This window comes from Protopterus annectens, chromosome 9.part0, assembly GCF_019279795.1.
Source record: "Protopterus annectens isolate FY-2018-M chromosome 9.part0, PAN1.0, whole genome shotgun sequence".
Taxonomy (NCBI): domain Eukaryota; kingdom Metazoa; phylum Chordata; order Ceratodontiformes; family Protopteridae; genus Protopterus; species Protopterus annectens.
The window spans coordinates 1,511,986,693-1,512,003,156 of NC_056743.1; the positions used below are offsets into that span (position 1 = coordinate 1,511,986,693).

The 16,464-nt window shown below is 40.4% G+C and overlaps 1 protein-coding gene across 1 annotated transcript in view; it reads right to left on the reverse strand.

The window, feature by feature from the left end:
• The window catches only part of SLC27A1 (solute carrier family 27 member 1), a 1,244,912-nt gene that overhangs the window by 675,735 nt on the left and 552,713 nt on the right, over positions 1-16,464 (reverse strand). Inside the window, exon 6 of the mRNA XM_044084455.1 lies at positions 6,059-6,150. Coding sequence (XP_043940390.1) covers positions 6,059-6,150 — 92 coding nt within the window. The remainder of the gene's footprint in view (positions 1-6,058; positions 6,151-16,464) is intronic.

Below are 16,464 nucleotides of genomic sequence, written 5' to 3' on the forward strand. Positions count from 1 at the left end.
TTTCTCGAGTCTCTGTTGAAAAGGGGCATCCATCCAGACTAACCTGGTTAACAAATGTCAAAAAATGAATGGGCATCTTACCCATCAGACTAACCTGGTTAACAAATGTCAAAAAAATTAATAAATAAAAGGCATCATCACCCCCCCCCCCCCACCAAAAAAAAACAGCTGCTTGGTACACTGCTACCTGCTCTCTGTGCATTCAAGCCAGCCGATACTAGTAGCCTGACAGCTTAAAAGGAAAAAGACTGTCAAACACATAACTGAGAAGAACAACAAGTTTAGGCAATATCTAAGAAACGGGCCACCAGGATTATTCTTTCTCCACAAATCTCACAAAGCATGACACACTGATCTCTTCATGACAAAATCAATTATACAAAGAGTAAACAGTAAATGCACACACAAATAAGTAATTTCTACTCATCTAATTACCAGAATATACTTTAAAATTCAAAAACGTTTCAGACAGGTTCATAGATTGAGTACTAGTCTAGCTGTTCTTGTGGGTAATTTTAAGCCTAGCCAATTTCCCTTTTCTGCTCAAATTAAACCTGTCTCATTCTGTTACAGACTGGCCTTATCCATCTCATTGTCAATAATTAATACCCACCTCATGATCAATAATTACATATTACCCCTAATAAGAATAACTGGGATCATACCATTGATAATTTGAGGATACCCATGCCTATACTAAAGCATTTAGGAGCTACCTCTGTCTATTAGTAGTACAGGAAGCAATCCTGCAGTAAATTTTCTGTTTCCCATCCACAGATCCAAGATGTGCTTGAATATGGATAGGGATGAACTTTGTTTTCTATGCATGGGGAGTCTCCTCCAAAGCAGCGGTACATCCTGAGAGATATACCTGCCCCTCCAAACTGTTTTGTTGATGTTGCAGATGAGGTTTAAATCCCTAGACAGAGTGCTTCTAATGCCATTTGAATTGCTGATGTGCAGTAAATCCATCAGTACTGGGTCGGAGGATGCCTTGTATGCCAGACACAGGTCACCTTAGCAGTCTGTATGATACAGAGTATAGTGACAGGGCTTTGAGTCAGTCCATGCAGGACATGGTTTTTAGGCCTCGTATCCTTTTAGTAAGGTTGTTGCATGTATCTAGACAGATACATGCCAAAGGGGGCATTATATTCAATGAGTGGCCTAATGAGGGTTGAGTAAAGGGGGGCAATAACATCCCTAGCTCTATACACAATCCATTTTGTTTACAAGCTATGCAATATAAAAAGACGTTCTTATAACAATGGACACATGGTCAAAAGTTAGGTCACTCTATACATATGTTCCCAAATCCTGAACAACTGGGTCAGCTCTTAGGGGAGTATTGTGAAAGTTGTAGTTCCTGGGGTAGAGGACTTCCCAAAGAATAAAAGAATGCATTTTTTGGTATTCAGTTTCAGTCCATGATTTTTGCAACAGTTATTTACTTGGGACAAAACTTCCTACAGTTGGCTAAGTCATTTGGGAATTCAATGATTACTACTATCTTGCACTCATCTGCAAACAGGCATCCAGAGCCCTCTGACATTGGCTTTTACTTCAGTAAAGTAAATGCTAAACAGAAAGGTCCATAATCAGAAAACTGGGGGACTCCACTAGTGGACTGGTCTCTTTGAGGAGTTAACTTCTCCTATTTTGATTTCTTGCATCTTATCGGTGAGCCCGTTGGTAATCCAGTGGGTGACAAAGGGGTTTATTCCCAGATTATTTAGCCTTTCTGATATGCCTGAGTGGGGAACTGTGTCAAAAGATTTGGCAAGGTCGAGGTATGCGGTGTGGACTATTTTGCCTTCAAACATTGTTTTGGTGACCTTTTCAAAAAAATCTACCAGAATAAACAAACATGGCTGGCCCCTGATGAATCAACAGAAGTTGACTGACTTTAATTGGCTTAGTTTCTGGTATCATTCTACAGGACTGCAATATCTGTCAGCATGGAAGGAGATGGTCAGACCACGCTGCTTTGCCCGAGATGGTGTGCACCTCTCCCCTCTAGGCTTTTGAACATTCGCTAAAATATTTTCTACCTCACAGTGCCTTTTTTATACAATGCCAAACTGAAAGCACTTCCGAAGTAGCAAATCAAAACCAAGAAAATCTAAAGGTGTTACTGCTCAATGCTAGGAGTCTAAAAAAAAACTTTTCTCCCTAAAAGCTCTCCTCACCCTAGAGGATGCTACTGTCTATGCGGTCACTTACACATGGTTTCAAGCCAAGGACAGCAAAATGACAGTACTAGGCTATAATACCTTCCACGCATTTAGCCCAGCTATTACACAGACAGGTACTAAAGGTGAAGGTGTATTGATTTGCATCAAAAATAAATATACTCCAGGCTGGTCAAACAGGACAATGCACTTGGGCTTCTCAAAGTTCAAATCACCATTGGCAAAAATCTGATACCACGTCCTTGCAAGCTATTGGTCCCCCTCTATGACCCATGAAACCCATAACATATATTTAAACTTAGTGGAAATACTCATCATCCAACTCAATACCATATTCATGTGCGACTTTAATTACCTCGCTATTAACTGGGAATCGTATACAACACCAAACGCACACGTACACAGATATCTGGATTTTGTAAACTAACTCCCTGGACTAGATTAATACACTGACCAGGGGTACACACATACTGGATCTGGTCCTCACTAATATGGAAGAGTGCTGCACACCCCCTACTGTAATGTCTTCCCTAGTAAGGTCAGACCACAAAATGTCTCCTTCGGAGTAAAATGAAACCTGAACCCCAGCTAACCCTGGAATATTCAGGAACTACTCTAAGGCTAACTTCCTACTACCAAGTGATAACCTAGCAAAATTTCAAGATCCTGTAAACCCTGAGAACATTGTTGCCTGTGTGAACTGTTAACATGCTTGTATAGAGTTTCTGTGAACAGCTGCATAGAGGCAGCTGTGCCCACCAGGAAGAAGTACAAAACTAACACAAAAACAAGCCATCCTGGTGGAATCGCATCATCAATAGGCTGTACAACAGAAGGAAGTAAATTATGGCAAAAATTAGTAAGTGTAGCACCCAGCAGGATAAAAGCACTCACAAACTAAACAAATAATTCAGAGGACAAATAAAAGTCTACCGAAGCCAAATTTGAGGTAAATTTGGCCTCCCAGGCCAAGGGCAAACACGACATTCTTTAGCTATAGCCACAACCTCAAAGGCAATACAAAATTGTGTGCGGAGCTCATTGTTAATACAGTCACCTATACTGAGCCAGAAGATATAGCAAACCTACTGACCAACAAGTTCAGCTCCAACTTTACCCCTATCTCCCCCCAGCCTGCCCTCAGGAAATGCCATCAAATATAACTCCCCCTACTATCAGTAGGGAACAGATCCTCAATGCTCTCTCCAAGGCCAACAGCTGCATTGATGGGCTCAGACAATATCTCAGGATGCCTTCTAAGTAACATAAAACATGATCCATGCTATTCAACTGTAGCCTCCAAACAGGCTTTAATACTCACAAATGAAGAACAGCAACAGTCATTTCTCTGCACAAATGGGGACCATCCACAGACAATGGAAACTACAGACCCGTAAGTGTCACTAATCTCACATGCAAACCCATGGAAAAAGTTATCATGGAAATGATCAATAATGACAAAGGAAACCTCCAGACACTGGACCCAACACAGTTTGGTTTTGTCAAAGGTAGGCCATGCCTACTAAACCTGGTGGACTTCTTTCAGGTCACCAAAGCAATGGATGAGGGCAAAATGGTTCGCACTGCCTACCTTGACCTGGCCAAGGCATCTGACAATATCCCAATCGGGCATTTTATTATTTGTTTACTGGGAAAGTCCAACTGGAACACAGCTCATTTTCAGCAGAGGCTCAGGGAGAAATGCTCCAGGTGCATATCTTTGGAATGTGGGAGGAAACTGAAGCACCTGGAGGAAACCCACGAGAATGCAGGGAGGACATGCAGACTCCGCACAGAAGGCACCCCAGCTGAGAATCGAATCAGAGAATCTCTTGCTGTGAGGTGACAACATTAACTGCTGCGCTGCCCATGGCATTGTTTGCAAACTCATGCTGTCTGGTATAAACCCTTATGTCAACTGGTAGATAGCCAGCTTGTTCACAAACAGGATCCAGGAAGTTAGAATTGGAGTTCACTTCTAGAAAAAGCCAGTTACAAGAGGAGTCCCTCAGGGATCGGTTCTGGGACTGCTCCTTTTTGGCATTTACTTCTCTGAAGTCAAGGCCTATAGCAATGCCCTTTGGCTGTCTACATTTGCAGATGACTGCAAATTAGGAGCAGTCATAGACTCCCCCACTAACACAAATGTTCTCCAGGAAGGGATGACACAGATAAATAACTGGTGCCAGAGCCATGAGCTAAAACCAAATGCCAAGAAATGCATAACACTATCCTTTGGGAAATCATCCACCCCTGGTGACTATCACACTGACAACATAACCCTAAGAGTTAACTGAGTAATCAAGGATTTTGGGACACACACACAGACAGCAATCTAGCTTTTGACCATATGTCTACAGTAGTGAGGAAAACATTCTTATAAACAAAGGTATGGCATCTAGGTCCAAGGAGGTCATTATTCCAGTGTATTCTGCATTCATCAAACCTATCTTTGAGTACAAGACCCCCTTTGGTATACAATTAACTGGGCACATCCAGCAATTAAAATGTATGCAGGGTAACAAGTCCTATGTAGAATGCCTCAAAACACTATTCCTGTTTGGTTTCCTACAGGGTGTTAAAGGAAGATTTTGCTTGGCATTAAAGACATCAGACCCCACTCTGATGAACCTCCTGCATATCCACAAAACAAGCAGCACCAAAATTACCCATTTTAAAGATTTAAACCTTGTCTGTGATATACACAGGACTTGCCGAAGAGACAGGTATGTATCCCAGAGACTACCCCTTCTCTGGAACAGGATCCCCATCCACATAAAGCACAGTTCCACATTAACCCAAATGAAGCGCAGCTTGGACAGTTGGCTGGGAAAGAGGAAAATCATCCCTGGTTTGGCACCTATGTCTCTAATGGACACAAGCAGTCTGTAAATGGTTCATGTCTCAGGCCCCTGCCTACACTCATCTAGGCTTAAAAAGGTCCTTGGGGTTGTTAGTCTAGTACACACCTATGAATCTATACGATGGGTCCAGTATTTAGAGGTTCCCTATGTCCCAAATGATTAGCTTCATGTTAAGTATTTCCATAGCTTTGCATATGAGGCTGGTTAGATTTAAAAATAATACAAAACCAGCTGAATAAATTCACACAAAGCCCTGGACAGAAACTCTGAGTTGGGACTCCCTTTGCACACTGACTATAAGCTTCTAGGACATATGATGGAAGCTCAAATAATTAAAAACTTGCAAAGATGTGTGGTGGTCTTTGCTGGTGGTCTTTGCTGAGAAAGATCTGAAGTTAGCTGACAAGCCCTTCGTAGAGCCTGTAAGCCTGGATGTAAAGGCTAAATGAGACATTAACATCTATTTGTCAATTTGTCCCAGAGGTTTAGGACTATGTGCTGTTTATACCTTCTCCTTGCAGCACTGCTCTCTCTCTGATTCTCATAGTATGTGGGTCTCTCCTGTGCATCTCTCAGCAAGTCACATGGCTAGACATTGCTCCTCGGTCACCCTTGAAAAGGGAGTCTTGTTGTGCAGTGGGCTTACCCAGTTAATATATACAGTATCCATATTATATATATATATATATATATATATATATATATATATATATACATAAAATTTAGAACATACCAGCAGCCAGCCTTTCTGCTACTACAACTTAAGACACAATGATCTGTAGGGCTTCCCATGCAACCTTAGAAACAATGTGAACAATCATATAAAATGATTAAGTAGTGCAAACTTATAAATGGAAACATCTGCTCTGAAAACACAAGATTCATTACACACGATTTCTAATGAAGTCTTATTCAGCTTTGCTAAAACCACAAATGAACAACTGATGCATTAAACTATAATGCATACAAGACACTGCAATAAGACTGAATGTGAATGCTTACCTGCAGAGTGATAAAGTGGCAAGCAGTCATAAAGGATGTCATCACTAGAAAGTCTGAATCCATAGTGACCAAAGGAAGCAATTCGAAAGTACCTTAATGAAAAGAAGGAATATTAAATGAGAATGAGGGGAGTCTAAGAATAACAAGCTTCTGACAGGTTTGAATCCATATTCTATAACATCATTAATTACAGATGCATTTCCCACTACAACACCAGTTAATACTAAATAATATTTACAAGCCTGAAAAACATGCTTTTTACTATGGTAATTTCTGCTCTTGAAATAACAGGTACAATACAATGACTTTATACTTAAAGAGGAAGGATTGACTAACTCCTGTAATGTCAAAATTCATAACAGGAGTCTACATCACAAATGCAGCATTTCAAGGCAAGGGCAGGACCCTGACAGATCAGACTGCTTGCTTCACAAGAAGCCTATTCACATAAAGGAAACTACAGTAAGGGAACCTCATGGTGGAATATCTGTAGTACAGGAGAGGAAAAAAAAAACACAAAAATGAAGCACATCAATTTTATTTATTTATTTTACATTTGTTGACAGGGCTAGTCTAACTGGATACATGTCCATTTTCAGTAGAACCCGAGGAGAAAAGTTCTGAGACAAAGAAGAAAAAAAAAATGTTTTTTATACATATAGTCCACAAAAAAGCAGTGGAAATACAAAACAGTTACATAAGTATGCAACTGATTGGCAGGAATATTATAGCAAACAGTTATTTGGCTACACATAGTAAAAGACAAATTGTTCTTTTTACAGTTTACATAAAGAAAAACAAAAAGGATTTAATGTACATAAGTTTACACAGCACAGTAAGGAGGTAGAAAAAAGAGAAAAATTGTTGAGTCAAGTCAAATATAGAGGGTAGAGAAGTATCAGAAAAAATGTTTTTAGTTGGGGAGTATATAGAACAAATGAGAATAGTATCAGTCAGGATTGGGGCAGGGGCAGAGCCACTGGGTTTTAATGAAGTTTTTCAATTGTTTCTTGAAAAGGTTGGTGGAAGTAAGGGATGTTATTTCACTTGGAAGTTTGTTCCAAGTATTGCCAACAGCATTTGAGAACAGACAGTCCCCGGATTTGTTATTGGATTTTATGGTGGCGACTTGTAGCTTTTTAGCGGATCTTAGGGTACGAAGGTTTTTATAAGAATTGAAAAGGCTACTAAGTATAGGAGTATTTGTAGGATGATGTAAAATCTTGTGGATAAAAATGAATTGCTGGAAAAGTAGTTGATTTTGTACTTCTAGCCATCCTAGAAGTTTAAGATTAAGGCAATGACAGGTACGGAAAGGGGCACCGGTGGCAAATTTGGCTATGTTGTTATAGGAGGTTGCTAGTTTATTTAGATTGCTTTTTGATAGGTTAGTAAACATGGGGGAGGTGTAGAGAAGGGTGGAAATGAGGTGGGTTTGGGCAATAGAAATCTTAGAGGAGTCTGAGAAAAAGGTCCGATTCTATAGAGGAAGCCTAGTTTTCTATTGACTGATTTAATAGTTGACTTAATGTGTGTGTCAAAGTTGAGATTGTTATCTATTATTACACCGAGGAGTTTGGTGGTGGTGTCGGGGGCAATTTCTGTGCCATTATTTGATTTCACTTTGAAATTGATAGAGGGACACTTTTGTGTGGAAGTAAATAGTAATAATTTAGTTTTCTTTGGGTTAAAGAGGAGACATCTTTGATGGAACTAGTTTTCAACTAAGGTAAAGACTGTGTGTGCTAGTTTGGAGTTTTGCTGGAGAGGATGCGAATCATTGGCATATTGTATGCATGTAGTTTGGGGAAGGGAGGTTTTTAGATCATTAATGAAAATTGTGAAGATGAGTGGTCCAAGAATTGATCCTTGAGGGACTCCAAGGGTGATAGGAAGCTGAGAGGATAGATTGTTGTCCCATAGAACAGCTTGTTTTCTGTTTTCCAGGTAGGATTGGAACCATTGTACTAATTGAGAATCAAGAGAAAGTGATTCAAGTATACCTATCAATAGTTGGTGGTTAACCATATCAAAGGCCTTTGAGAAGTCTATGAAGAGAGCAAAAGATAGCAGGTTAGTATTCCTATTTTTATTAATGCAGTCTGTAAAGGATAGAAGAGCTGTTGTAGTACTATGGTGTGGCCTGAAACCATGTTGGCAGTCTACTAGTAGGTTGTTTTGGAGGAGGTAATGAAGTAATTGACGGTGGATACATCTCTCCATAACTTTTGCTAGGGAAGAGAGAAGGGCTATGGGGCGGAAGTTTGATAATTCATTTGAGGTACCTCCCTTATGCAAAGGGATGATATGTGAGCTTTCCAGATGGATGGGACATAAGATTCAGAGATGGTTCTGTTTATTAAGATAGAAATAGGATAGGCAAGTACACCAGCTGCAATTTGCAGGTATTCAGTTGGGAGGAGGTCAGCTAATGGTGTACATGGTTTAAGTTTAAGAAGCAGGGAGTGTATTAGAGATGTTGGTACAGGCTGGAGGTTAAAAGACTGGGGCAAGTTTGTTAAGTGAGGGTGATTTGGTGGCGGTAAGGTATTTGCTAGTGATTGGACTGTTTCAGAGAAAAATTTGTTACAGGTGTCAGCAATTTAGTTGGGAGAAGTTTGGATTAGGTTAGAGGGGGTAGGTGTTTTGGACTGTCCTGGGTGGAGTATTTTATTGATTCCTGACCAGAACTTTTGTGGGTTTTGTTGTTGGTTCTGTTGGACTTTGAGGTAGTTTTTTTGTCAAGGATTATGGATTTCTTAGTGGTATTACAAAGTTGCCTAAAATTTAGGTGATCAGTTGGGTTTTTAGTTTTTCTCCATTTGGACCAAAGTTTAGTTTCTTAGTCGAATGTTTAGCCTTGTGTCCTTAGAGAGCCATGGAGCTGGTTTATTTTTAATTCTAACAGTGCAAGTGGAAGCGTGGTGCTCAAGGATTTGCAAAAATGTTTTGTTAAAGTATGAAACGGCTTTATCAAGAGGTAGGTATTTTAGGGGAGACCAAATGCAAGCTTTGAGCTCGGCTTGGAAATTAACTGGGTTGAGATATTTTTTGTTTCTGGTAGTTCTAAAAGCTATTTGATTATGAATGCGAGTCTTTTGCCTAGAGATGTAAGTAAGAGAATGGTCACTTATATTGTCGTGGAGTATACCTGTTTGATAAGTATGGGGGTCATCATTTACTAGTATCCAGTCTAAGGTGGTTTGTTTCTTGCTAGGTTTGTGGGTTCTGGCAAGGAAGGTAATGGTTTGGTGGAAGCCAAAGAGGTTTATATGAGTAGTTGGATTGGCAAAGGTATATTCCAATCAATATTAAAGTCTCCAAGGAGTATTGGTTTCTTGTGGTAGGGACATGGAAAGCCAGCTAAGGGTATTTTTGAGAGTACTGATATTATTACCTGGGAGGGATATATGAGCAGATAATGTATATCGATTTATTTGTATTAATTTGGAGCTTAGAGGTTAAAATTTCTGCGTAGTTAGGTAGTGGAGGATGTATATCTAATGATGTGACCTTCAGTTCAGATTTGTACAGTATTGCTACCCCACCACCCTTTTTATTTAGACGGTCTAGTCTGAGAATGTTATAGCCTGGAGGGACAATGTCATTGTCTTTAGTTGTGGGTTTAAGCCAAGTTTCAGTAAGGCATAAGATGTCAAAGGAATAGAGGTCTAATAGGGCATGTAGCTGGGTAATTTTGTTATTTACACATCGTATATTGAGGTGACCTATAAGTTGAGAGTTTAGGCTTTTTGGGACATTGAGGGGAGTGGTAGTATTGGCTGAAGAAGTATTAAGGGTGGTAAAGCTGGGACCAGGGTTTGGGTAGATGTCACCATGTAGCAGTAAGCAATTATGAGGGTTACATATTAGTTTGAAAATTTTACAGCGAGAAGGGTATCCTTTCTTCATTTGGAGATATTTAATATGGGTTAGTCTATGAAAGTGAGGTAGAAGGAAGGATGAAGAGGATGTAATGTTACTGTGTGTTAGGGACGTGATAGGAGAGAGATGGCTTGTTTGTCTTGAGGGATGTAGAAATGTAGCAAAAGTTAGGGATTCATAGCAAGTTACGCCATGAGATACAAGTAATGAGGTGAGCCCAATGGATAAGAAAAGAATGTTAAGGTGTGTTGGCCCACAGTGGTTATACATAGTGAGGGGTATAGGGCAGTGGAGTTTAAGCTATTTGGAAGAAACTGAAGACTAGTTGTGAGGTGGGGAATGTTAGAGGGAATAGCAGGTGTAGAAAGGTTAGGCTAACCAAAAGGAGCCATAAGCTGTTAAATGATAAAGACCAATGTAGTGAGGTAATTGGTAGATTAGGCTTGGGGTGTAGTTAGGGAAGTATAAGGTTAGGTGCACTGGGGGTAGGTGAGATTTGGGGGTAGGGTAGGGGAGCGGAGTGAGCCCACAGGGCGAATGGAGCAGATAGAGACAAGAATAGGGCTAGGTGTAGAGAGAAAAAAAACAATCAGTGAAATGCTTATTCTTGAGGGAGAGTTAATTTACTGGTCTGGATAGAGTCCAGAGATGCAGTAGTGATGGCAGTAAGAGACAGTTTGCTTTGGAGATGATAGCAGAAATGTGAGGGGTAGGATCTGGGGCAGAGGGATAGCCAGATCTGGGGCAGAGGGATAGCCCTATGGAAGGTGGACTAGGTGAGGGCACTTGATATACTTGAAAATACTATACGTCTGTAAAAAAAACTGTATATAAGAAGAAAACCTTAACTGGGATAGTGAAGACACAAAATTGCAGGCAATACAGATATTTAAAAATTGTACAGAGAGAGAGGCGACAGAGGGTAGAGAGGGGGATATGGCTGCTGGCTAATCTAGTTTGGAAGTGTACCTTAGACTGCTAGAAAGTAGCAATTACAATAAACGCATAGTAGCCAGGTTTGTAGGAAAAATTACACACTTTCTGACTTCCTTTCTTGGAAGGGTAAACGCATAGTAGCCAGGTTTGTAGGAAAAATTACACACTTTCTGACTTCCTTTCTTGGAAGGGTACAGAGATATGAGGTAGTTAGATGAGACAGTAGGATATTATTACAGGGCTCCTTTACGTAAGGCAGTGAGATCTGATTCCTAGTTCAGGATATGCAAGGTTGTGGAGCTTGGAACTTTAGGAGAGAGAGAAAGAGCTGTAATGAAGAGAAAAACATTCTTTAGAAAAACTCAAAAATGCAAAAAGTGTTAGGCATAAAACCAAAATACTATAAATATACACACTTTAATTAAGTAAATACAGAATAATAATATAGCAGGCAGGTGAGCTATTGGATCTAGTAACATAGGTCCATATATTACACCAAGAATCCTAGAAAGACGCTAGAAAAATAACTATACATTAGGTACACTGTATTGAAACCAACAGCTGAGTAAAGCAGCTCTTGCCTACTAGCAACTGTACAGATGAATCCACAAGTTAATGTACAATAAGAATAACAAGGCTAGTCACAATTTAAACAGGAAATGTTGCTGCAAGCAGGTAATTCTGGACAGTACATAATAATATTCAGAAAGCAAACAAATCATGCAGGCTTAAAATAAACAAAGGCCATTCCTAACAGCTGTTATCTAATATGGATTAGCGTTCTATCCAAAATGATCTGTAAAGCTAAAAAGTTCTGGTGTTACATTACTGCGCATTCACTGGGCGGAATAAGACAGTTGCTAGATCCAGCAGTCTTTAGATAAAACTTAAACGCAGTTCCACAAACAACACTTTTCTAATATGGAGTAGCTATTTATCCAAATGATCTACAAGCTAATTGGTTCTGGCATTCAAAATGCTGAGCATTCACTGAGCAGAGTGTGATAGTCGCTAGTTCCAGCAGGCTTAAGATAAAACAAACACCGTACCTAAACAACTTTATTCTAATATGGAGTAGCACTCTATCCAGGAAATCTATAAACTAGTTAGGAGCGACGTTAACTCGCTTGAGCATTCACTGAATGATATATGATAGTCGATAGAACCCGCAGGCTAAAATAAACATAAGCGCAGTTCCTAAACAACTGCTCCTTAATATGAGGTACCTTTCTATCTTTAAAGCATTCCTTAGGTAAAAACAATAGCTGCCAGTGGCTCCACGTGGTAAACATTCACTGGGCGAAAATATGATAGTCGCTAAATCCAGCAGGCTTAAAATAAAACAAAAACGCCATTCCTGAACAGCTGTTTGCTAATATGCTGTAAAGTTCTACCTGTGAAGCATACCTAGATAAAAAATCAATAGCCACTAGTGTCTCCACACGGCTGACGTAGTAGTGAAATATGCTAATGGTTTTGTGTATGGCTAAACATATGTCGTAAACAGCACCAACCTCTACAGGATACTTTGCAGGAAAAAACAGTCTTAACACAGCAGGTTGGTGTGAACTACTGTACAAGAAACATTCCTTTTTACTCAGGAGTTTAAATTAATACAAGTAAAAAAAACAATCCCTTCTCTACACGCAGCTGTAAGGTCACTAAAACCAAGGGCACACAGCAGCCAAGGGAAGATGCAGATACTAAGGGATAGCGCCACGAGGGGCAACAGTATTTAAAGGGTTAAAAGGGATGCGAGGTCAGGAAGGGAGGGAAGTAGGAGTACAAGCAGGTATAAGGGGAGGAGATTACTTGTATATGCAGGTACAGTAGGTGGGGCTAACTGTTACAGTGTACAATAGACTAGGTATCAGGAAAAAAAAAGTAGGCTGGAAGGAGGAGTGAGGAGATAGTGCGCTGTGATAAACTACTGAGCAAGACAGAAGATATAGGCCAGATAGAAGATGTAGATAGTTAGGGGAGAAAGATAAGTCCAATTCAAGAAATAAATAGAATCAATCGACAAGAGACAAGAATAGGGCTAGGCTTAGAGAGAGAAAAAAAAAATCCGTGAAATGCTTATTCTTGAGGGACAGTTAGTTTACTGGTCTGGATAGAGTCCAGAGATGCAGTAGTGGTGGCAGTAAGAGACAGTTTGCTTTGGAGACGATAGCAGAAATATGAGGGGTAGAATCTGGGCCAGAGGGATAGCCCTATGGAAGGTGGACTAGGTGAGCGCATTTGATATACTTGAAAATACTATACGTTTGTATAAAAAAAAAAAAAAACTGTATATAGGAAGAATACCTTAACTGAGATAGTGAAAACATAAAATTGCAGGCAATACAGATATTTAAAAATTGTACAGAGAGAGAGAAGTGACAGAGGGTAGAGAGGGGGCTATGGCTGCTGGTTAACCTAGTTTGGAAGTGTACCTTGGACTGCTAGAAAGTAGTAATTACAATAAACGCATAGTAGCCAGGTTTGTAGGAAAAATTACATACTTTCTGACTTCCTTTCTTGGAAGGGTATAGAGATATGAGGTAGTTAGATATATAGAGATTATTACAGGGTTCCTTTACGTCAGGCAGTGAGATTTGATTCCTAGTTCAGGATATGCAAAGGTTGAGGAGCTTGGAACTGACTTCCTTTCTTGGAAGGGTACAGAGAGCATATCAATTCATAGGAGTTTCAAGGCAATTTAGTCTTGGGACCATCCTCAGACTGCACCCCCTTTCTTTGGGAGGTTTAGGTCAGTTAGCCCCATGGTAGATTTGCAGATACCCATTCAGTCATCCAGATTCTGTTTGAAAGTTGATATGTATCCTACTGCTTAACCTACAGAAGCATCTTATTCCAGAGATGGGAAAGGTGCTGTGTAAAGAATCTCTTTTTTCCACTGCTTTTTATTTATCAACTGTTAGGTCCCTGGTACTGGTGTTTGTTATGCTATTAGACTTGTGAAGATATAGGAGATAAAGGGCAACATGGTCTCTAACAGCATGGTAGGTGAGGCAAATATAACCCTTCAATAGTCTAAAGTATACTGATTAAAGGGACTGAGCTATCTTCTCTTGATAGCTCAAGGTCTTTAGAATTCTTAAACTCTGGGGCTTCTCTAATCTTTCGATATAGCAAGTGAGATACATCATGAAGGAAGCATTGTACTTTTACTGCTGTAATCAGTGCTGAATACAAGGAAACAGTTGCATCTTTTAGACCTGGAGGATATACCCTTAGTTATTAGTTGCACCAAGTAGAAGGATTTTGTAACTAAAGTTGCCACATGATGATTAAAGGAACTGTCACCCCAGGTACCAGACTACATTTACATTAAGTAGTGGAGTACTGTCTATACTATATGTTGAGGGTAAGGATTGTTTACCAAATGAAAAAAGAAGTTATGTTCTTACCATAAAGTTCCATCTCTGTTGTCCATCTTCATTCATTCTTGACAGTTGGGTTTTGGTTCCGTCTTTGGAACTGACTCGGCCAATATAACAAGCTCGCACCAGCCAAAAACTCTTGAGCTAAGGTTACCCATAGTGCTACTCTTCCCTTCAGACCGAGTTTGCCTGTAAAAAGTAATAAAGCAAAAGCTTTGTCTGAGCAACTGTCCTATCACATAACCAAGACTAGTTCCAAACCTCCAGGAGTCTTTGGAGGGGGGTAGGAAGGTGGGATGTCAAGAATGAATGAAGACTGACAACACAGATGGAACGTTATGGTAAGAACATAACTTCTTTATCTGATTATGTCAATCTTCACTCATTCATGACAGTTGGGACAGAGTGCCTAGCTACTTTATGTCCTGGGAGGCCCTATGGAAGGATATTCCTGAGCACCATTGAGTCAAAGGATGCACTTCTCCTGGAGACCATGTCCAATTTGTAAGGAGTGATAAAGGTATGAGGGATAGCCCAAGTAGCTGCTGCACAAATGTCATCCATAGAGGCTCTTGAATGAAAGGCTTCTGAAGTGGAAATTGATCTGGTGGAGTGAGCTTTATCTTTAGCTGATTGCATCACCTTTGTTTATCTACAAAATAAAATGAGTCCATCTCTAAACCATTTTGATAAAGTGGCTTTTGATAATGGCTTGCCTAATCTATGACCTGAAAAGGACAAGAACGGTTGATCTGATTTTCTAAAAGATTTAGTCCTAATTAAAAGCGCAATTGGCTATGCACATCCAGCAAATGCAAACAATATTCCCCTTTGTTTGAAAAGTTTGGGAAGAAAACTGGCAAGTCAATGGACTGGTTAATATTTGAACCTGAGACAACTCTGGGTAAAAAAGAGGGATTAGTCTGAAGGGATACTCTCTTTGTGAAAAATGATGTACGGCGCTGTACACACAAGGCCTGTAATTCTGATATTCTCCTGGCTGAGGTGATGTCTACCAGGAATAAGGTCTTCCCAAGGCAAAAATTTTATATCACAGGTAGTTGCTGGCTCAAGTGGTGGATGAATTAAAGTTTCTATGACTAACATCAAACTTCAAGGTTCAATGGGTTCTTTAAAGGGTGGTTTTAAATGCATGACTCCCTTTAAGAAGGTTTTGCAGAGACGGTGAGATATCAAAGAAAAATCATTGAAGCCATTATGAAAAATTGAGATAGCTGCTAAATGCACTCTGATAGTAGATGCTGAGGCTCCTGATTGGAGCAACGTTTACAACTATTCTAACACTTTATGAATCGGGTCTGAAAAGGGGTCAAGTCTTTGTTCTTGAGACCTGATGACAAAACTGTTCCATTTACTATGATAAAGTTTCCTGGTGGATGGTTTATGGGAAGAGAGAAGTATCTGTTGTACTGGGGAATACAGATTATTCTGCCTGGCAATTACCGGAAGAAGTGGTACCAAGCGGTCAGTCTGGGACTCGGTAGGTTGGGATGGACCAGTCCCTGTGGATGAGAGAGCAATCTGGGGTTGGTTCCAAAGTCCACGGGCAGTGAACTAAGTGAGGCCAAAGAAAGGGGAACTAGACTTGGCAGGGCCAATAGGGTGCAATGAGGATTACTTTGCTTCTCAACCATTGCACTTTCTTCAAAAACTGTGGTATCAGAGGAAAAGGAGGGAAAGCATAAAACAGTCCCGAGGGCCAATCGTGCAGAGCTACCTTCACTGACTCCCCAGATAGTGGATTAGGGCGAAGTAGCTGCTGCATTTATGGCTTGTGGGAGATGCAAACAGATCGCAGCAAGGCTGACCCCGACGACGGAAAATCTCTGTCGCTACTAGGGGGTTGAGACACCACTTGTGAGACAGGAGGATGTTTCTGCTCAGTTTGTCCGCAATCACGTTGAAATTCCTGGGAATGTGAGTTGCTGCCAGAAAAATCACCCACTGCCATATTCACAGGGCTTCTCTACACAAGGGATAGGATCTGGTTCCCCCCTGTTTGTTGATGTACCAGGTGACCGACATGTTGTCTAATTGGATGGGAATTGTCCCCGACAGAAGGGAAGATTGGAATGCTTGCAACGCTAGAAGCACCACCCTTAATTCAAATTGGCCTCTAAGGGGGACCAAATGCCTTGAACTGTTTTTCCCCGAAAATGACCCCCACCCCATCAGGGA